Source organism: Anabrus simplex, chromosome 7 (genome assembly GCF_040414725.1).
Source record: "Anabrus simplex isolate iqAnaSimp1 chromosome 7, ASM4041472v1, whole genome shotgun sequence".
Classification (NCBI taxonomy): Eukaryota; Metazoa; Arthropoda; class Insecta; order Orthoptera; family Tettigoniidae; genus Anabrus; species Anabrus simplex.
In genome coordinates this window covers 304,370,594-304,393,968 of record NC_090271.1, presented here as the reverse complement: position 1 = coordinate 304,393,968, position 23,375 = coordinate 304,370,594, and the positions used below count along the sequence as shown (strand labels likewise).

General features: G+C 41.3%; 1 protein-coding gene across 1 annotated transcript in view; it reads left to right on the top strand.

Moving 5' to 3' along the window:
• The first annotated feature begins 314 nt into the window (after window positions 1-314).
• LOC136877595 (decapping and exoribonuclease protein) overlaps window positions 315-23,375 on the top strand; it is an 88,867-nt gene continuing 65,806 nt past the window's right edge. Inside the window, exons 1-2 of the mRNA XM_067151758.2 lie at window positions 315-836; window positions 16,721-16,944. Of these exons, the coding sequence (XP_067007859.1) occupies window positions 496-836; window positions 16,721-16,944 (565 nt within the window). The 5' untranslated portion in view covers window positions 315-495. The remainder of the gene's footprint in view (window positions 837-16,720; window positions 16,945-23,375) is intronic.

Sequence of the window (23,375 nt, the reverse complement as noted above, 5' to 3'; positions counted from 1 at the left end):
GCTTGGAACTGTAAGTCTTAAGGATTATTAGGACGGTGGCAATTGAAACTGCAACACTGCTGCCCCCCATCACAGATATCAAAAGCGATAACTCCTAATAATTTCTAATTTCTCATTTAATAAATATATATTTTTGATCAATATACCTTGTTTTCTATACCATCTTTATGAATAATCCTTCTCCATTGTAAAAAAAAAAGATTTAGTACTTTTTCCCCATAATCTAGTACCTTTTCACGGGAAAATTTCGCACGAAAATATTCGGCCCGGTGGCAACCCTGGCTCCTCCTTACTCCTCATGTAATATCGCTAAAAGGTGCGCGGACTATAATTTTTTGGGAGGAAGAATCGGAATACTGATACGGAGTTCTTAGAATACGTTTGAGTAGACTGAAAATGAAACAGGGTATTTTATTCCTTTGACTGGATTGGAGCTCGTGTGATATTTGCAACCACGCTGCCTTTTGTCATTTGATGTGATACTATTAGTTGGATATGTCTTGGAGAGACAGACGCTTTGAGTCGAGAGACGGGGCAAATGAACCTCGAAAGAATCTTCGGGTTCATCGATCAGATTACATGGCTGCATTTCCTTCGTTTCAAAGACCAGTTGTTAGTGGATATTTTTCATTAGACTCTGAGAGAAAATATTGCCCAGATATGACGGAATTGAAGTACATATATATGCCGTCCAATTTGAATGATGTAAAGTTTGATTTAAATAAGGGAGTCGAATCGATGGTTAGAAGTATTAATGAATATCCTGACGAAAAATTAGACAATATCTTGAAATGGATTTTGCAGAATAAAAATATGTTCTCGAATGAATACACCAGGTAAATTACACTTGGGAAGGGTTTTTTTTTTTTCTTTCTTTCAGGGTGATCACTTTAAGCCCGTAAAAGTAGGGGAACTTATTAGTTCTAAAATGCACGTTCTCGCTCCCTCCTGCTTGTCATCAACAATGAAAAGTGCAGTGTTCCTCCTTTTTCCCCCTGTACCTTGTGGTTCAGTACTATCCTCACAATATTCTGCGACCTTCACTGTTTTGCTTCTTCATGGTTAAGTTGCACATTGTACCCTAAATACACTATGTGATCAAAAGTATCCAGACACCTGGCTGAACATGACGTACGAGTTCGTGGCGCCCTCCATCGGTAATGCTGGAATTCAATATGGTGTTGGCCCACCCTTATGAGGAGAGGTAGTGATGTCGGGCGGTGAGGCCTGGCACGAAGTCGGCGTTCCAAAACATCCCAAAGGTGTTCTATAGGATTCAGGTCGGGAGTCTGTGCAGGCCAGTCCATTACAGGGATGTTATTGTCGTGTAACCACTCCGCCACAGGCCGTGCTTTATGAAAGGTGCTCGTTCATGTTGAAAGATGCAATCGCCATCCCCAAAGTGCTCTTCAACAGTGGGAAGCAAGAAGGTGCTTAAAACATCAGTGTGGGCCTGTGCTGTGATAGTGTCACGCAAAACAACAAGGGGTGCCCCCTCCATGAAAAGCACGACCACACCATAACACCACCGCCTCCGAATTTTACTGTTGGCATTGCATATGCTGGCAGATGACGTTCACTGGGCATTCGCCATACCCACACCCTGCCATCGGATCGCCACGTGTACCGTGATTCGTCTCTCCACACAACGTTTTTCCACTGTTCAATCGTCCAACGTTTATGCTCCTTACACCAAGCGAGGCGTCGTTTGGCATTGACCTGCGTGATGTGTAGCTTATGGGCAGCCGCTTGACCATGAAATCCAAGTTTTCTCATGTCCCGCCAAACTGTGGAGTGGATTCTGATGCAGTTTGGAATTCCTGTGTGATGGTCTGGATAGATGCGTGCCTATTGCACTTTACGACCCTCTTCAACTGTCGGTGGTCTCTGTCAGTCAACAGACGAGGTCGGCCTGTACGCTTTTGTGCTGTACCTGTACCTGTCCCTTCACATTTCCACTTCACTGTCACATCAGAAACAGTGGACCTAGGGATGTTTAGGAGTGTAGAAATCTCGCGTACAGACTTCTGACACAAGTGATACCCAATCACCTGACCACGTTCGAAGTCCGTGAGTTCTGCGGAGTGCCCCATTCTGCTCTCTCGCAATGTCTAATGACTACTGAGGTCGCTGATATGGAGTACCTGGCAGTAGGTGGCAGCACAATATACCTAAGATGAAAAATGTATGTTTTTGGGGGTGTCCGGATACTTTTGATCATATAGTGTATTATTGCAAGATTTCCAATCCATAGTAGAATGCTTTGAAAGTAGACCTGTGTTCTCTCCAGTTACCGTACGATATGACCAAAATAGTGCACTGTCTCTTTAGCGACAATATTGTCCAGATGGTGGGTAAACTGAAAGAAACAGCAACCAGAAGCTGGAACTTCACCAATGGTGAGCTGAAATTTTTAGTACCTATGGTATCACTTCGGGCTACCGTAGAGGTAGTGAAAGACTGCAGACTGTGGAGAGTGATCATGTGCTAGATACTCGGTCAGATAATTCTTGAGATGTTAACAGTTTACTGTATATGTTTTTCAAGAATATCAACAGTTTAAAATATTTGATTAGGCCTACCTTTTGACAATAATTTACCTGTTAATTAATTGCTTTTTCACTGAAAACTACTTTCTAGATATAGTACGCGAACCTTTTCTTGAGCCCAAGTTCCCATTCAGCACTATGGAGCTCAGGGCTCAAGAAAAGGTTCACGTACTATATGTTTGTTGAAGGATTGCTTTTGGTAGTCTTAAATGCAGACATATTCTTCTTCAATTCCAGTTTCTGGTTCTTTACTGGGTCAGGCCATGAAACAAGGACCTCCATTGTTGCCTGTCTCTCTACTGCTCTTTTCTTGCTTCCAATATTTCTTCTCTTTCCTCTATTCTTTATATCCTCCTCCACTGTGGGCTATCTAGCCACTTCTTTCGATGCTTTTCTTGTGGTCTGTTTCCTGTAAGTTTCTCTGTAAATACTTTCTTTGGAACTTGGTCTTCTCCCATTCACTCATGTGTCCGTACTATTTCAGTTTGCTTGTTTCTTTCCTCTCCTGTCGTTTTGAAACCCTAATTTTTTTAATGTCTCCATTTCGGATTCTAGCTTGTCTTTTCTTCCCTATGATACCGCTTGTAAAGAAAGCCATTTGCTTTTACCCTCTTTCCATTCTCCTTAGTTACCTTACCATTCTGTGATTCTTCTTCTTCCTGATACGTTTCTGCTTATGCAGGTCATTCAGAGCCTCTTCCAGTCTTCTCTTTTTTCCCAGAGTCTATCATTCATCACTGTCTCCCATTGTATTCCTTTCTGATATACATTATCCTCCATCTGATCCCTCCATCTTGTTTGTGGTCTTCTTCCAGATCTGTCTATTCCAGAGTTCTTTTTGGTAATCTTTCTTGTCACATTCTTGTGATGTGGCTAAACCATTTTAGCCTATTTCTCTCCATAGTTTCTTTTAGGAGGTTGATTTGTAGCATGTTTCATTTCTCATCTTTTCCCTCCTCGTTTTACCCAAGATCCCTCGCAGAAAGTGCATCTCTGTTGCTTGTAATCTATTCAGATCTTTTTTTTTTGTCCAAATCCAACATTCTGATCCATAGGTCAATATTGGTAAATAATATGATTTATATATCATTATTTATGCTTTGCTAGGTAATTTCAAATTTCTAATTATGTCTGCTACACAGTAATAAACGTTTGAGCAATTTCCTATCCTCTCCAAAATTTCTTCCTTGATGTAGGTGTAGGGATGTGGTGACCCCATCGCCCAGTGGGTAACCACTGCAAATTAGCCTCCAGAGTATTGATGGGTAAACCAATAAAACTTACTGACATGAGGAAATACATGTCAGACACCGACCAGCTTATGCATAACAAAATATTAATGCAAAGATCCATGATAGGCCTAAAAAGCCAGTTGTAGCATATTAATATCACTTTCAACAATCAAACAAGCCTCGGATCGAATTCTGTGATTACATTTCCCGAAGTATTGAAACTTTTTTGGTTTTCCATTTACTTCTATCTTCCCCTTCTCTTCCTACATACCTCTTGTCATCTTAATATGCCATCTTCTAGCAAAGGTTGGCAATCTTGAAATTGGAATGCAGCGATGCAGAACAGGGACATTGTGCTCAACCTGCATCAGTCCACGATATTCTTCAGCTACAGAATTCGTCGTCTGTCGGGTCTGCTATGTCCTATTCTTCCTCGTGTGACAAGTTGGAGCTAATCATTCTGCATTATATGTCTGAAGTATTCCAGCTTCCGTTTTTTGATGGTCAACATGACTTCACTTGTCTTTCCCAGTCGACCCAACACCTGGAAATCCAGATTCTGTCTGTCCCCGAAATGCAAAGCTTTCATCTGTACACCCACCTTGCAAATGCCTCCAGTCTCTTGCAGAGAGTCTGAGTAAATGTCCATTTTTCCATTCCATACAGTAACATGGGAAAGATGTAGGCATGGACCAATTGGAGCCTTAGGTTCAGTTGTAGGTTGCAGTTGGTGAGCAATTTCCTCATCTGCATGAAAATGCTTCTCGCATGTTCGATGTGAACCTGAGTTTCTTGGCTGCAGTCCCAATGTTCATTGAGGTAACATCCTAGGTACAGATATTGCCGAGAGTGGGCTGCATGTGGATATCTTGCTGTTTACTGATGACCATGAGCTGAGTTTTCTTGAAGTTTATCTTCAGGCCTCTACTGCTGTAAGTCACATTTACTTTGTATAATAATACCTGAAGGTCCTCTGAGTTGTCTGCTAGCAACACTGTCGTCTGTGTAATGGAGGTTGTTCAGATGTTCCCCGTTGATACTGATGCCTGCGGTAGTAGGTTTTTCCAGAGATTCTGCGAGGATAGCCTCTGAGTAAATGCTGAAAAGTAGAGGTGATAGTACATAGCTTTTCCAAACACCGCAGTGGATATCTATTTCTTCTGATAGATTTTCCTCGATCTTGACTGCTGCTTTCTGAAAAGTTGACAATAATCCATAAATCTTGAATATCAAGTCCGATGTTCTGCAGAATCTCCATCATTTTCCTGTGCTGGACCTTGTCCGGTGCCTTTTCATAGTCTATGAAACGTGCATAGATGTCCTTGTTCATTTCTGAGTTACATTCAACAAGCACTTGAATACAGAAAAGTAGTGATGGGTTGCGACTGGAATCGCGAAGAGTCTATTCCATATGCCTGGAATCAATTCTGAGAAACTAATAGTACCATCTATGATGCATATACGTAAGCATGTGAAGCATGAATGTGTTCTGTAATGTGAGTTTGTTTTGTTTTATAACCAGGTCACTCTACAAGCCATGTCTGCTCTCATTATAGTGCTCTGGAATTATATACTCTAAAGGCTAGTACACACCAAGCGATAAAGTTGCAGAACATGTGTATCGCGACAAGTTCCAGGGATGTCCTGCAACATTTTTTCCGTATTTTGGACTGTCGCGATACAAAAGTTGCTTGTCGCAGGTCTCCCATTCGAAATGGGATACATGATACAAATGTTGCGCAACATGATGTAGTCTGGACGTGTCGAGAGACAAAGTCCCGGGACACCCCGATGCCAGTGTGCAGATAGCCACCACGTGTTGGTGTTGTGTTTCGTGTTCTGTTGTTTTGCAATGGAAACTACTCTAAAAATCATTCAGGATTTACACACCCTCCCTTGTCTACCGAGTATAAAAACAGAGACAAAAGGAGGGAAGTCTCTGGATAAATTTTCACTATGTCCATTCATGAGATGGAAAGATAGATTCACAACATTAAAAGCACATAAAGCAATTTCTTGTGCCAATTCCTGTGGTGCGACTGGCTCTATAGGTGTGGACGCGGGACATTGTATCACAACAGTCTAGGGACAGTGTCTCGCAACTGTCCCGAGACAATGTCCCGCGACTTTGTCGCTAGGTATGTACTAGCCTTAACACGATTGTAATATGATCAGAATATATGATTCTCTGTTTGAAACTAATCAAATTGTATGGATTGTCAATAAATCAAAACTTGTACGGGGATTATGATTTAATATAATACTGCTATTTCAACAAAATACAATTGTACTAAAGAGACAACCTTAGCTAGTATTAAGCAGTGATGAAAACAAAAGTAGGCTGGTAATTTTAAACAAAACAAACCAAACCCCATGGTGCAACAGCCCCGAAGGGCCATGGCCTACCAAGTGACTGCTATTCAGCCTGAAGGCCTGCAGATTACGAGGTGTTGTGTGATCAGCATAATGAATCCTCTTGGCTGTTATTCTTGGTTTCTAGACCGGGGCTGCCATCTCGGTGTCAGATTGCTCCTCAAATGTCTGGCTCCATGGCTAAATGGTTAGCGTGCTGGCCTTTGGTCACAGGAACCTGGGTTCGATTCCCGGCAGGGTCGGGAATTTTAACCATCATTGGTTAATTTTGCTGGCACGGGGGCTGGGTGTATGTGTTGTCTTCATCATCATTTCATTCTTCTCACGACACGCAGGTCGCCTGCGGAAGTCAAATTGAAAGACCTGCACCTGGCGAATCGAACATGTCCTCAGATACTCCTGGCACTAAAAGCCATACGCCATTTCATTTCATGCACCTCAATTGTAGTCACGTAGGCTGAGTAGACCCCGAACCAACCCTCAGATCAAGGTAAAAATGCCTAACCTGACCAGAGATCGAACCCGGGGCCTCCGAGTAAGAGGCAGACATGCTACCCTTACATCGCGGGGCCGGCAGTAATTCTAACAGTTTCTCATAATAATATTTGGTATTAGTATGAAATGTTCATTGCAAATTAAATGTATCCAAAGACAGTTACGCTATAAAACAAGTTATGTACTTATTACAAATGTGACTTAATTCCACAGACTTTACACATTTACACCAGCCATATTTGAAAACCACATTAGAAACAGAATACAGTATAAGCATAAATAACAACATCGATTGATATACCCATTGTTGAAATGTGTAATGTTATTTCCAGACACCAGGTTAAATTGTTATTCCATTATAATGTAGCATAATTAATTCATAACAACCAATAAAACATTTCATTTAAATACGTGTGATATCATACTATACTGTATGCAAAAGAGATAGTTTGCACGTTTGAATTTGCCGCAGTTGTACACGGGCGACTCACCTTAATAAGTGAGCCCAGCACACTCTGGTGATGTTATCGCGGAACTGATTCCTCGCATGCGACATTGAGTTCGGCCTCATAGTCTTAGGAACCGATTCTTGCAATTCCAGGCATCGTTCGCGCACATCGCTAAAGAAAAGAACATCTCTTGTCTCGAGACCATTCGTGAATCTGAATTGTGTTTCAATTATCACGTCTTTGCACTTAGCATGAATCCTGCCATGAATAATATTAAAGAATATCTTCAGGATATGACTCATTAGACCGATGGTTCTGTGCTCTTTGTATTGTCTGGCATTTGTCTTTTTGAGAAGAGTGATAAAAATGGATGTGAGCCAATCTTCTGGAATTATTCTGGTCGAATAGATTTTGTTGAGAAGCTCTGTCAGAGTACTGCTTCTTTTATCATCCAGGGGTTTGAGGAGTTCTGCATGCATTTCATCAGGCCCTGGAGCCTTGCCATTCTTCACTTGGCAGATGACATGACACAACTCATCCTTCAAAATGGCAGGACCTGTGTTTGCCTTGTTCACATGTTTTTCAGGTCTATCATCGCTGAACAGTTCTTCTATATATGACTTCCAGACCCTCCGTTTGTTAGTGATATCAGTCACAATATTGTCGTTCTTGTCCACCAGAACATGATGGTTCTTTTCCCATTTAACCCAAGGCATTCCTTTATCTTTTTATGGAGACTAAACGTGTCATTCTTTTGCTGCAGGAGTTGTACTTTTTGACATCTTTCTACCATCTACTGTTCTTTGGCAGCCACAATCTTCCTCATAATTTCTTTGTGCAGTTAGTTGTATTTATGCAGCTCTTGCATTTTCAACTTCCACTGTTCATCTATGAGTTCTAGTATCTCATCGGTCATTCACGGTAGCTTCTTGACCTTTTTATGAAGGATTAAGTGTTGTTTCCCTGCATCTATCACAATCTGATTCACTTTTGTCCACAAGACTTCTAAATCTCTATAAAAGTTCTTCATTTTGTCAAAATCTTCAAATAGGTCACTGTATCCTCTTCCAAATGACTTCATTCTTGATCTTGCTGATGTCTATCTTTGCAGGTCTCAGAGTCTTATGAATTACCTTGAAGCACAGGTGGATGCATGCCACTACAGAGTTATGATCCATTGTCTGTCCAGGGTAAGTTCTAACTGATTTAAGACTGTTACAGAAGCGCTGGTTGACCAGAATTAAATCAGTCTGGTTTTGAACGATGTGTTCGTTGGTATCCTGAGATGACTACCAGGTGAAGAGTGGTAGCTTTAATCAAGTATTAAGTACGATGAGACCGAGCGAGTTGGCCATGTTGTTAGGGGCACGGGGCTGTGAGATTGCATTCGGGAGATTGTGGGTTCGAACCCCACTATCGGCAACCCTGCAGATGGTTTTCCGTGGTTACCCATTTTCACTCCAGGCAAATGCTGGAGCTGGACCTTAATTAAGGCCATGGCCGCTTTCTTCCCACTCCTAACCTTTCCCTATCTTACCGTTGCCATAAGACCTATCTGTGTCGGTGCAAAATAAAGCAACTTGTAAAACAAAGAAGAAAAAAAAAGAAAGTATGATGAGATATTCTTAGCTAAACTGCACTAACCTGCCGCCCCTCTCATTTCTAATGCCAAGACCAAATGGTCCGACCATGTTGCTAACTCTGCCTTCCCTGATCTTCGCACTGAAGTCTCCGAGAATGACGTTCATCTCAAGCTTCTTTGTGACATCCAACTTGCTTTTGACTTGATTATAGAACTCCTGTGCTTCTGCCTCGTCTTTGTCAGCTGTGAGTACATACCCCCTCCCCCGTGTGATGCCAATGTTGGCTGGATTTGGCTTGGAGCTGCAGCAGGGCATCTTGGTATGAGTATGGTATGACATTTCTCACGGCACTGTTTACAACTCGTGACACGATAACGCCACCCCTTGTCAGTGATTGGGGTAATCATTTCCACCGTAGTATACAGTGTGTGCAAACATGACCAATGCATCTTGCTGATTCCTAGGATATCAAGTTCATCCTCTCCACTTTGCAAATTATATTTACAATCTTTCCTATGACACACTTCTTGTATTCCATGTCATAATCTTGATGGCCGACCTGGAGATTCTAAGCGGCCTCTGACCATCTAAGTTCTGCTGGGAACTGAGGGCGTGTTTCTTGTGTTTTTGGCCATGTTGATTGTACTAAGAATAATTAATAATGCAGTGGTTTTCTGTCGCCTCCACATCACAGTATCGTACCTGTACCACTGCTCCAGCCCCACATGTGACTATCTGGTGTTGAAGCTGCTGCCCTCCAACAACAAGATGGGTTCCAGTGGAATTTCCTGCACTGAGGACCATGACCCTCCCTGGGGGTGCCAGATTAATTAACCACCACCTGATATTCGATGTGGAGTCACTGGCTGCGAGGTCTACTCAATTACCATGGCAGGAAACCTGGCCAGACATGCCACCTACCGTTCTATTTGTTTTATTTTTATTTTATATGTCTTGTATCTTTTGCCATATATCATCTTCTATAAAACTTCTATTTCTGGCATGGATATGTCTTTCTCTTGTTCTATCATCAGATTTCATGCATTAACTTGTTCTTATACTTCCATTTTATTTTTTCCCCGTATCACTATGTCATCTGCAGACGGTAGGGCCTTTGCCGTGCATCTTCCATCTTCTAGCATGGATATGTCTTTCTCTTGCTGTTTTATCATATATTTATATATATATTTATATATATATATATATATATTTTTTTTTTCCGTATCACAATGTCACCTGCAAATAGTAGGGCCTTTCAATCAATCATTCACTATTGATCTGCATTTAGGGCAGTTGCCCAGGTGGCAGATTCCCTGTCTGTTGTTTTCCTAGACTTTTCTTAAATGATTGCAAAGAAATTGGAAATTTATTGAACATCTCCCTTGGTAAGTTATTCCAGTCCCTAACTTCCCTTCGTATAAACGAATATTTGCCCCAATTTGTCCTCATGAATTCCAACTTTATCTTCATAGAACCTCGCCTGCCCTGCTACACAGCTGTCTTAGCCACCCAAAGATCAATCAATCAATCAATCAATCAATCAATCAATCAATCAATCAATCAATCAGTCAGTCAGTCAGATTTCAGATTGCAGATTTCATCTATGATTGAGATACACAATTTGGGGAAGTAGTTTGTTTCCCTGCTGAAGTTCTATTTCCACATCAAACCATTTTACACTACTAACACATTTTTTGTACAAAGCTTTTGTCATTTATACTTCTGCTCTGCCTACTTCCTCCCTCCCCCTCCCCCCTCCCTCAGTGCATCACAAACCAATTGCCTGTGTTCACTGTCATAGGCCTTCTCAGTGTCTATAAATGTTACCCACAAATCTTTACTAAACTCTGACTTGTCTCCACCATATGCCTCAGGATAAACATCAGATCAAATGTTGATCAGTCTTTCCTAAAGCCTTATTGTTGTTCTTACATTTCCTATTTTTTCTTTCATCCCCAGTCTTTCTTCCAAGATTCTCTTGAATATCTTACACCCTGTGGGTGGGAGAAGCAAAGAATACACCCATGGTATCCCCTGCTTGTTGTGAGAGTCGAATAAAAGGGGCAACCTAGGTGAGAAAATGGATTGTGGCTTTGTAACTGTGGTGTTGACATGGGAAAGGTATTAAGTGCCAAAAGCAGTTACTACATTCTCTGCACCAAGAGCCTGGTACTTAATACAGGAGTGATCTAGTGGAACACTTTCAAGCTGTTATAATCACCTTAAAAAATTCACACCAGGCAAATGCTGGAGTTACACCTTAATTAAGGCCACAGCTGCTTCCTTCCCTTTCTTATCCCATATCGTCATAAGACATATCTGTGTCTGTGTGACGTAAAGCAAATTGTAAAAAACAAAAAACCCTCAATATTTCATGATTAAGGGCATTTGTGGGGCTGCCTGGCTGAAGCGGTAAAGGCGTGCTCGGTTCGCCCGGAAGGACGTGGGTTCGTATCCCCGTCAGGAAGTCATAAAATTTAAGAAATGAGATTTCCACTTCCGGAGCTGCATATGGCCCTGAGGTTCACTCAGCCTACACCAAAAATGAGTACCAGGTTGATTCCTGGGGGCAAAGACGGCCGGGCTTAGAGCTAACCACTCTATCCCATCAAGTGCCGAGGTTACGGATAGTGGAAGCCTTTACCTTCTACCCCTCCAAGGGCCTTCATGGCCTTTACGGGGAAGACATTCTTTTTAATGGGCATTTGTAAGGTTGGATTATCAAGTGAATTATTGAAAACATGTATTGGTATAATAATAAATTAATTATTAGTCTATGTAAAACCATTAATCTTACATTTTTTTGTTTATGGCACTGGACCCTTCTGAATTTATTTTGCGAACTGCAGGCCTACTTAATTTTACTATTCTTGCATTCTCAGTAACTGAGCATTAAGTGAAAGGTCTGGGATTGTTTGTTGAGAATTTCTATGAAGTTCGATGCTGCGGTATTGTCGTTAGGGCTTGGTAAATTTTCCCCTTCCATAACACTAGTGTTATCCTCACGCATTGGATTCTTCATCTGTGGAGTGGGAACAGATTACTGTCCTTACAGAGTTCACTACAGGACTAACTATACACAAAGTAACTAAATAACTAATGAAGTATCTAATTCACTAATTTTAATTAACTAGTAAAATATATAACAACTTAGCCCGCCTGGTGGCCATGATCGTTAAGGCGCTGAAGTCTAAAAACGGTCTAACACCGAGGTTAGCCGGTTCGAGTCCCGTTGGTCGAAAAAATTTTCACCATCAGAATGTTGGCCGGCAGGGTAGGGGAGGTGGTGGTATACAATTTCTAATCACTAGATTGCGTGCCAAAAGCCTGGATTAAATTCCAAACCTCTCCGCAGTGCTCATATGGAGTGAGGGCATATGACGCTGTTGATGGTGATTCGTCCGTCGGATGGGGACGTTAAGCCTTGAGCAGACCCCTTGGTGCTATTCGACAGGAGTAGGCTATGTGCCGGCACCGGGTTTCACCCTCTCCCTACTATCATATATCACGTCATTCATTTCATCTCTCATTAACTCCTCTGATGAGGTTGACGTCAGGAAGGGCATCCGGTCGTAAAAAACCGCCACGACAAATTCATCTCACCTCATACCCGACCCCGTAGGGAAACGGGACAAGGGTTGGACAAACAACAAACAAGTAAAATATATAACAACTTCACATGTATCATAAAAAGAAATATGCAAGTACATTGTTTGACAAAAAATGTTACGCACCCAGAAGGAGTGGTCCAATATTATCCTATTTTGGTATACATGCATACCATTAATGTGTGAGTAAATGATTAGATTTACAAGGATCTGTAATGTGTAGAAGGCCCACCAGAGTGCATTCGTGATGGCACTGTCCTGTTGTTAAGTTGTTAACAGTCAACTGCTGTGAGTCAGACAGTTAAACAAGATGTGCAGAGAGGATTACGTACAGTACGAAGCACCTGCTATGCCTCACAGACGCGTTAGACAGCCTATCCATCAATCTTTTTCTGTTGCTTGTAAATGCTTTCATCCAACTTGATTGCTGAGTTGTTTCTGAAGAGACTTACTCTGTTAGATGGAAATTATGCTTTATAATGAAGCATTCTGAAACTATTGTGAGTGTGAGGAATTTTGTTTCTATTTTCATATAGAATCACTGTTCCACTGAAGGCTATTATTCATTTCTTCCTTTCTGTCCATCAGTTATTAATAGTTTTTTGTTTTGCCTGTTTGTCAGTCGGGAAAACCTAAAAAGGATTGAATAATAATAATAATAATAATAATAATAATAATAATAATAATAATAATAATAATAATAATAATCATCATCATCATCATCATCATCATCATCATCATCATCATCTTCATATGGCCTCAGCTACTGTGTGCAGACATTTTAATTTGATGCCATCTAGTTGCTTGCTTGTCAATTTCGATCTCTCTTAGGCATCTATAGTCAAGTTATTTAAATGAATTTTGTCAGATAATCACCAAAGTCGCTGGGCCCTGCAGTGTAGGTGTAGCATGCCTGCCTCTTACCCAGAGGCCTCGGGTTTGATTCCCAGCCAGGTCAGGGATTTTTACCTGGATCTGAGGGCTAGTTCGAGGTCCACTCAACCTACGTGATTAAAATTGCGGAGCAATCTGACGGTGAGATGGCGGTCTCAATCTAGGAAGCCAAGAATAACAACCAAGAAGATTTGTTGTGCTGACCACATGACACCTCATAATCTGCAGGCGGTCGCTTGGTAGGCCATGGTCCTTCGGGGCTGTTGCACCATGGGGTTTGGTTTCTTAATCACCAAATGTCATATGACATGCACTGTCAAATGGACTTTTTTCTGCCCTTCAAAAATTCAAGTACCTCTCCTGGGTTCGAACCTGCTACCTTGGGATTCGGAGGCAGACACTTTATCACTGATCTGCAGAGGCAGCTAAGGAATTGTATGCTATGTAGGGCATACAAAACTGAAAGAAGGGGATCATGGCAAGTACTTAGGACAGGTATTTTTCCAAGATGGTAGTAAAGTGAAATCAAATCAAGTATAACAAAGCTATTGCAGTGATTTTTTTTTGTTTGAAATTCAGGTATTCTCTAAAAAAGAAGTGAATCCCAACAAAATTATCCATGCCTCTTTCTGTTCTTAGTCTAATTTCGTTATATGGGAGTGGCAGTCTCCGGTAAGACCCCAATTAAAGTATGGTTCCAGTGTATGGGTTCCACACCAGGGTTACTCAATACAAGAACTAGAAAAGATCCAAAGGAAAACACCATGATTTGATCTGGGTGATTTCTAACGAAAGAGCAGTGTTAAAATAAATGTTGCAAAGTTTGGGCTGGGAAGACTTGGGAGTAAGGAGATCAGCTGCTTGACTAAGCAATACGTTCTGAGCTGTGGATGGGGGTGGTAGAATAACACCCACGGTATCCCCTGCCTGTTGTAAGAGGTGACTAAAAGGGGCCCCAGGGGCTCTGTACTTTGGAACATGGGTTGGCAACCACGGGGCCCTGAGCTGAGTCCTGGCATTGTTTCCACTTACTTGTGCAAGGCTCCTCACTTTTATCTATTCTATCCAACCTCCCTTGGTCAACTCTTGTTCTTTTCCGACCCAACGGTATTACGTATGGAGCCCTAGGGAGTCTTTCATTTTTACACCCTTCATGGCCCTTGTCTTCCTTTGGCCGATACTTTCATTTTTCGAAGTGTTGGATACCTTCAATTTTTTCTCTCTGATTAGTGTTATATAGAGGATGGTTGCCTAGTTGTACTTCCTCTTAAAACAATAATCACCACCACCAATGGGGGTGAAATGACATTAGTAGATGAAGAAGCCTGAGCGGAACTTTCAGAGGTAGTGAAGATCATAATATGAAGATAAAATTGGAATTCAAAAAGACACATTACGGCAAAAATTCATTTATAGGAAGAGGAATTAGGGATTGGAATAATTTATCAAGGGAAATTATTTAGTTCTTCTTCCGAGTTGAGCCCTGTTGTTGTTTTCTGTACATTCCATACAGTTTGCCGATGTTTCGAATACATTGCAGTATTCTTTGTCAAAGCGACTGAAATACCCCTACTCGATCTGAGGTAATCAGTCTCCCAGGCAGCAATCACACTACGAGAGTGGTTCCTGAACTCGGCCTTATATATCTACCCTCTCTGGCTGATGTAAGCCCCCTGGCTGTCTCATGAGAATTCTGAAACATACGTGTCACAGCCAGATAGTGGGACTTGCCCACGCTGTTATGAAATTAGAGGTTCATCCTGCGTATTTCAGTCGCCTGCAATGTATTCAAAATGTCGGCAAACTGTATGGAATGTACAGAAAACAAAACGGTTCAACCTGAAAAAAGAATTAAATAATTCTACACACTGTGGAAGCTTCATTTCTAAGATATTAAGGGAAAGGTTTGATAAATTGCCAAGTTCTTTGAAATCATTTAAGAAATGACTAGGTAAAGAATTTATAGGGAACCTACCACCTGGGTGACAGCCCTAAATGCAAATCAATGATTGGTTGATTGATTGGTATGGTAAGCTTCTACTTCCTGGTCTGTCTGTACAGTGCAAAATTCTCCAGGAGAGAAGGGAATATGATAATATCATATACAACCTGTGTCTGAAAAGTTCGGTGAATGGTCGCCTAGGTTGTACACCGTGCTAGTTCGGCTGATGCGCTTGTGCATACACGTTGCGAGACATGACACCAAGTCCCCCCTATCGGTCAACTCAACACAGTTAAACGGTGTTGAATGCTGCAACACATCGCACGGAGTCAGTGTGAGGACTCGTGTCATTGCAAAATGGAGTGCAAAACAAAGCAACGCGTTAACATGAAGTTTTGCTTCCACCTAGGCAAAACAGCAACGGAAACACACGCAATGTTAGTGCAAGTTTATCACACTCAAGCAGTGAGTAAAAAGTGCGTTTTTGACTGTTTTAAACGCTTTTGAGATGAAAAGGAAGGTGTTGAGGATGAGGCGTGTTCGGGTCGACCAACCACAAGCACATCTACAGACAACATCGAACGAGTGCGACAGATGCTTGCGAATGATTGGCGACTGTCCTTACGAATGATAGCAGATGAAGTGGATGTAGGCAAGGACCATTGTTCCTGAACATTTGAAAAAGCAGAAGATTTGTGCCTGGTTTGTACCGCACAACCTGACAGACGAGCAGAAGCAAACTCGGATGGAAACGTCGGTAGATTTCATTGACGTTTGTGACCAAAATCCGGAGGTGTTGAAAACCATCATTATAGGAGACGAGTCGTGGTGCTACCAGTATGATCCGGAGACCAGGAGACAGTCAGTGGCGTGGTGTTCAACGTCTTCTCCACCTCCCAAGAAAAGTCGGTGCACAAAGTCCAAGATTAAGAAAATGCTGATCGCGTTTTTCGACAGCAATGGTGTCGTTCATCATGAATTTGTACCTCAGGGTACACCTGTCAATGCAGAATTCTACGAGGGAGTTTTGAAACGGCTACTGCAATGTATCAGATGGGTTCGGCTTGAACTGTACCGGAGTGTACAGTGGAAGCTCCTCCACAACAATGCCCGTCCGCACACCGCGATCCGCGTGACCCAGTTTCTCGCTGAATGCCAGGTGACTGTTCTTCCACAACCTCCATATTCTCCGGATTTAGCGCCGGCAGATTTTTTTGTTCCCCCGTCTTAAATTAGCCCAGAAAGGCCACCGGTTCGACGGTGTAGCGGGTATCCAACAATGTGTGACAAGGGTTCTTCGGGAGATTCCAGAAGAAGCGTTTGCTGCCAGCTTCCAGCAGCATTACAGTCGATGTCAAAAGTGTGCTGTAACTAACGGAGTTTACTTTGAAGGCCAGTAAAGGAGTTTTGTGTGTAACTTACGTTGTCTTTATATCATGAGACAATTCACTAAACTTTTCAGACACAGGTTGTATTATATGGAGTTGTTGTTGAGATAGTCACTTGGCCAAAGAAAAGCATGATATTAAGTTCCGTTGTATAGAATTTATATGGACTATATATGCATGGTTTTAATTGGTAAATTCTGTTCGCAGACCTCTGGCAGATTTTGTGTGTTACCGTGGTCTCCTAACGATGATCATGTGCACTCCCTTTGAACAAAGGGAAGGGTGGATAATCCTTGCCACTAAATGGAAGGGCATGATGTATCTCTGTGCCAAAGAAACAGAAGAGGCTAGAATTCAACGAGAACAGTACACAGAGAAACAAAAACGTTTTATGGCATGGGGATTCAAGTTTGAGGACTACTTAACTTCAGGTAACAAACTTAAACATTTGGAAGTATATGTGTGGGTTTGTTAAACTTCTGAACATATGCTGAACATATGATGAAAGCATCGTCACTTCACATGCAACTAGAGTTCTCTGAATGGAATCAGTGCTGCCAACTGATGAGAATAGAGAGTTAAAATCTTTCAGCAACCCTTCTTTTCTGACAGAAAGCCTTATGGTCAGGGGTAGAAGAAAATAGAAATCATTCAGTAGCCAGCACATATTTTGCAAATATACATTATGAAAATGAAAACCACAGGTCAGACTAGGATAAAGCTACGTATTGTTTTTGAAATGTGACCTTACGTAGTATAGTCTCAGTTCATATAAGAATGGAAATTTATATTTTAAGAGATACTAACCCAAATAATAACCAGTCTCCTTCAAGGTCAGCATCTTGTAAAATTACACTACACGTGCCTGTTTGATTTCCCACCAAAACACCAACAATCAATACATTTTGTTGCATCAATGTCCTTTAAAGATGGTCCATTCAAAGATATTATCATGAGATCACATAAGTTTTTCTCAGCAAGCTTGGTTCGCAGTTTTTGTTTAATCATATTCATTGTGCTGAACCCTCGCTCACATGATGAGTCGATACAGGAGTTGTTGCCACTATATACTAAGCTATTTGTTATTTGTTTTACGTCGCACCGACACAGATAGGTCTTATGGCGACGATGGGATAGGAAAGGCCCAGGAATGGGAAGGAAGCGGTCGTGGCCTTAATTAAGGAACAGCCCCAGCATTTGCCTGGTGTGAAAGGAGCTTTCTTAAAATCGGACATCATCCTTTCACTGTCTGCGATTCAGTGGAAGACCTTTCCCGACTACTTTGAACTCGTACCACTCGCTCAGTATGTTTTCTACGTTGTTCTCCTCAATTTGAAGGTGTTTTGAAAAATGAATGGCAAGAAGCTGTATTTCACTGTTGCCATAATTTTCCAGTTGCTTTCCTGATTGCCAGAAATATGTGTCAATAACACCAGTGGCACTTTGAATGTCCTCATTTTGAAGAAATTTGTCTTTCAGAAAAGTAATCCCACTTGCCAAAATATGTTCCTTGTCACTCGTGAAATTCATATTCGACACACCCGATAACTGTATTCCACTGAAAACTCCTGAAAGAGTTATAGCAGGAAAAGCTTTTCCGCCATTGGGCCCTTGGTGTTGTGAAGTTGCTGCAATGAATCAATTGCATTATTTGCATGCACTCTTATCTGACTTAAAATCAGAACATGCCTCAGAAATACAAGTGTAAGTCTTTTTAATATACTCAGAAGTCATACAAGAAGTGAATTATGATGACAAATTTGAAGTCCTTGATCTTCTTTAGAAGACCTTTAAGCCGTGATTCCGTCTTCACCTTTCCTTTCAGAAATATTCTCTAAATGCACCACTAGCCATTCCCAGTCTTTGACAACTGCATGCAAAGCATTTAATTTGCTTGCTACCCATCTAACTTCATGTAAGTTTACTCCAATTTAGATATTACACATTCCAGCAACTCCAAGATCTTCTTCACTTTGCAAGGTCGTTTTGGCGAATGTCGATAAAACATATATAGTTTCGTGAGTATAGAATCAATTTCATCAAAGATTTTTAAGTTTCACATTTTTCAGTGAGTGAAGAACAATGAGTTGGAGTTGATGTGCTACACAGTGAACGTTTTACCAAGTTCTCAGTTTTTTCAGATTTTGTGTAACCATACCATTATGGACACCAATCACACATGGTGCTCCATCAGTCCCTATACTTATTAGTTTTGTACTGTAAAGAGTTCTCCAAGCCCAAACTGAAGCAATTCTATTTCTAGAGCCAATGATACAATAGAAAGTCACCTTATTTAAAAGAAAAGAATGTAAAGTATCAGCTCCTCATCATGAGATTTATCTGTTGATCCATCGAGTAAGATACTGACATGAACTTTCCTTAATGCCACATATAAAATCTTCACGAAGTTCTGAGGCAATGTATGAAATAAATTCTCTGCATTGTATATCATTCACATACTTCTCTGAATCAGTAACATTCAACTTGCTTAACAATGCAAACAAACCTTCAAAATCAGTGTAGGGTCTGTTTTTTTCTTTTTGCAGTATGATAAAATGCCATGAACAATGCATTCATATGCTGTAACATATTAGCATTCATTTTCTGTACGCACTTCGCTAAAAGTGCACATTCAAATTTTTCATGAAACTTTCAGCCTCCTGCCGGCCCTGCGGTGTAGTGGTAGCGTGCCTGCCTCTTACCCGAAGGCCCTGGGTTAGATTCCCGGCCAGGTTAGGGATTTTTACCTGAATCTGAGGGCTGGTGTGAGGTCCACTCAGCCTACGTGATTACAATTAAGGAGCTATCTGACGGTGAGATGGCGGCCCCGGGCATGAAAACCAAGGATAATGGCAAAGAGGATTTGTCATGCTGACCGCACGACACCTCATAATCCGCAAGCCTCCGGACTGAGCAGCGGTCGCTTGGTAGGTCAAGACCCTTTGGGGCTGTTACGCCATCTTTTCAGCCTCCTGACACTTCTAGTGAGGATAGGATTTTTTGTATGTTTTAAACGTTTCCAGTTTAAATGGTCCTGAAAATCCGGATACAACTTTAGAATGTTTGTCGGCAGTACTACAAAAGTTACTGCATAATTTACACTTCGCAATTCCTTCTTCATAGCACAGCCACGGTAGTAATTCAAGCTACGATTCTCTGCATTATGTCTCATTCACATACTTCTCTGAATCAGTAACATTCAACTTGCGTAACAATGTAACCAAACCTTCAAAATGAGTGTAGGGCCTGCTATTTTTTGCAATATGATAAGATGCCATGAACAATGCATTCATATGCTGTAACATATTAACAATAATTTTCTTTACGCACTTCACTAAAAGTGCTGAAATTTCCATTTGCCTGAAAATTGAAATTTCGACGTATTTTTAATGTTTGACCTATCATTGTCTTGAACACCATAAATTTCACGCTGGTCATTGTCGTCCTGAACACTATCGTCAGCACTTCCATCAGGTGTTTTCTCACATTCGCTCGCTTCTGTATCACTTTGTGTTAGGTAAAAATACAAGAATTGATAAACACATCATTCTGTATGTACTAAATGCAATGAATGAATTCCATGGGAATTTATTAGCACTGCTTTGGCGGTAATAGTTTAGGAACGGCTAGTCACGGGAAGGAAGGCGGTAATGTAGTGTTTGTGGAATTATTTAACGTAGTAGTTCTCTGCATTTCTCCTCAACTCTGGTCTGATCTTTGTAATGGAACTCGATGTGTTACGATATGTCCACATGAAAGGATACTTGTTTGACGGGTTACAACGATGTCTCACCATGACCGCCAGGCAGCTCCCGCGCAGAACTGAAACGTCCAGGTCCAAGGTACGAAGAGCAATTACAGAATTCAAGACTCTGCCAAAAGCACTGAAAATATTTATTGCACATATTAGAATATATGAGCTACAGAAAAAAATGTGAAACACCACACGACTTGTTACTTTGTAAAGTGGTGGGAACGTACACGTAAGGGAACTCCGGATTTCAAAAAATAAATGTTCAAAACCGAATTTGGAAATTCAGGCGCCAGGTAAAAATTTTCAGGCACCATGGCGACTGGGCGCCCGGTATTTTTCAACCCCTGCTTATGGTAGTTCTTCAATTTTTAGTACAGTATTAGTACTCCTTATGAACAACTACTAATAGGTTTTAATGTTTCAGTAAGTTTCAGTTTGGTGCAATTGACTATCAACCAGCAGCACAAGGACTTGATAAATATGCTCTTTTAGATATTTTGTTGCATCTCTTATCTCTTTGCCATCTTCCTGAAGAGGTTTCTTACTTGATTTTATTTTCCTTCTTACATGACAAGTGGGAAAATTTTCAAAAAGGAAAACTGCATCTTCATTTTATCAAGTTTAGCATTATACGCCTGTTTCAGGACATTAACCTAATGGGAAAACTTGTTTGTGTTGTACAAGTTGTAGGAAGGTCATTTCTTTGCAATTAAAGGAGCATCATCATTTTCTAAGTTTATCTTTTTTAGTTATAAAATTCAGTAGCCTGCTTAATGGCTATGATCATTAAGGTGTTGAAGTCTAAATGGTCTGACACCATGGTTAGCCAGTTCGAGTCCCGTTGATCGAAAAAATGTTCACCATCAGAATGTTGGCCGGCAGGGTAGAGGAGGTGGTGGTATACAATTTCTAATCACTACATTGCGTGTGAAAAGCCTGGATTAAATTCTAAACCTCTCCGCAGAGCTCATATGGAGTAAGCGCATATGAGGCTGTTGATGGTGATTCGTCCATTGGATGGGGATGTTAAGCCTTGAGGAGACCCCTTGGTGCTATTCGACAGGAGTAGGCTATGTTCTGGCACTGGGTTTCACCCTCTCCCTTCCTACTATTATATATCATGTCATTCATTTCATCTCATTAACTCCTCTGATAAGGTTGACATTTAATGCTGTAATGGTAATTCTTTGTAGGTACAAATGCATTGTCCAGTCAGAAGTCTGCAGAGCTTTATAAAGAAATGTAACTTTGTGTCACTTGATTCAACCAGCAAGTCAGTGACTGTATTGTTGTAATAAGGGATGGTTGTATTGTTGATTGAACATTTCTCTGTGAGCGTATTAGATGGTTGCTCAAGGTACAGTTCATCGTTGTTCTTGACTCGAGATTGATGGCCATTATATCAACTGGCTTAGTCCTGCCTGTTTCCGAGATTTTATGCCCTTACTTGTTTTTTTATTAGATCTGATCCTTTTTGGAGACTTTATGTTAATGTTTCAACTGCTCTTTGCTTGTCTTTGTCAGTATGAAATGACAAGGCTAGGAGGGTGTGTGTACAGTACTTTAAAAGCAGCAAAAATGCTAGACGGTACTCTAGCCTTCTTCTTCCTCATTCTTTTGAACTGTCTAATACTTCTCACAGAGACAGCTAGTCCTACTGGTGCAGATCCTCAGTGTCTGTATCAATGCATTCACTTCTGACTGAAATTACAATATAGTTTATCATTTTAAATTGCCAGTTTATGTTGCCCCATGGTCACCAACCCATATGTACAGGTTGAGACCCCTTCAGAAATTATCCCTATAAGTTGCGTTGTAGGTAAATAATTTGTTCTTCTCCCTACGAAGGTTGGCGATCCAACTGATCACGGTTTCTCATGAATCAGGGGCTTGAAAGATTTCAACAGCAGTTCGTCCAAACCAGCGGCGCAAGTATTTAAGCCAGGAATTTTTCCATCTCCACACAGATTCTCATCCTTCAGTTTTCCCCTTGATGACGAGTTGGAGAAGTTCATATCGTTCACCTGTCATGATGTGCCCGATACAGCTGAGCTTCCATTCCTTGATGGCTGTTGGAAGCTCTTTTTTTCTTTTATAACAAGTTGAGGACTTCCTCATTGGTCTTCTTTTGTACCCAGGATATTAGGAGAATTCTTCTGTATAAGTACATTTCAAAAGATTCTATCCATCGCTCCAGCAAAGGGCTGAGCATCTGGCCTTCAAAACTATACAGAAGGACAGGGAAAATTAGTGTTGCAACTTCCACACTCAGAGCTAAAGGTTGAGATCTCTACTTATGAAAAAATACACTCAGTTAGGTCTTGCCAGTCAGACCAGATGTTGCATTGATCCTTGCAGTATTTTTTAAATAATAATATAATTATTAATAATAAACCTATTATTATTATTTGGGGCGTTCCGAAATAATTGGCACTATGATTTTTTCATGTTCACAGGAACCATTTACTGAACAAACAAATACAGATTATATTACAGGTATTCTCTGCCAATGTCTGTGCACATTTGCCATCGTTCTGGCAGCTTCCGTATTTGCATAGCAAACCATTCTTTGGGGGTATCCCGGTGCCACTGGTGGACACCTGCATGAAGTTCTTCATTGGTGGTGAACTTCTTATCCTGCATGACCTCTTTCATTGCGTTGAATAGGGCATAGTTGCTAGGAGCCAGATCCGGCCAACATGGAGGATGTGGTAGCACAGTAAACACTAGTTCACGCACGGTGGCAATGGTCTGGCGACTGGCATGTGGTCGCACATTGTCATGTTGGAGCAGAACGCCACAGCCCCATTTTTCGTGGAGCTTTGTTGAATGATTTGGCGGAGTTGGTGCAGTGAACTGCAGTGCCGATCACTATTGAGGGTCATTTAGGGAGTGCCAATCCACCAGCAGTATCCCTTCCTGATCCCAGACCATAGTCATCATTTGTTTCTGCATAAATAGTCCCGGCCATGTCTTCTTGGGACGAGGGCTCCCAATATGCTTCCACTCCATAGACTGGCATTTCTTTCCTGGAGTCTCCTGGAAGAACCATGACAAATCGACGGTGACCGTTGCTCAAAGTACTCTGCTGGATCTGAACTGCAGGCC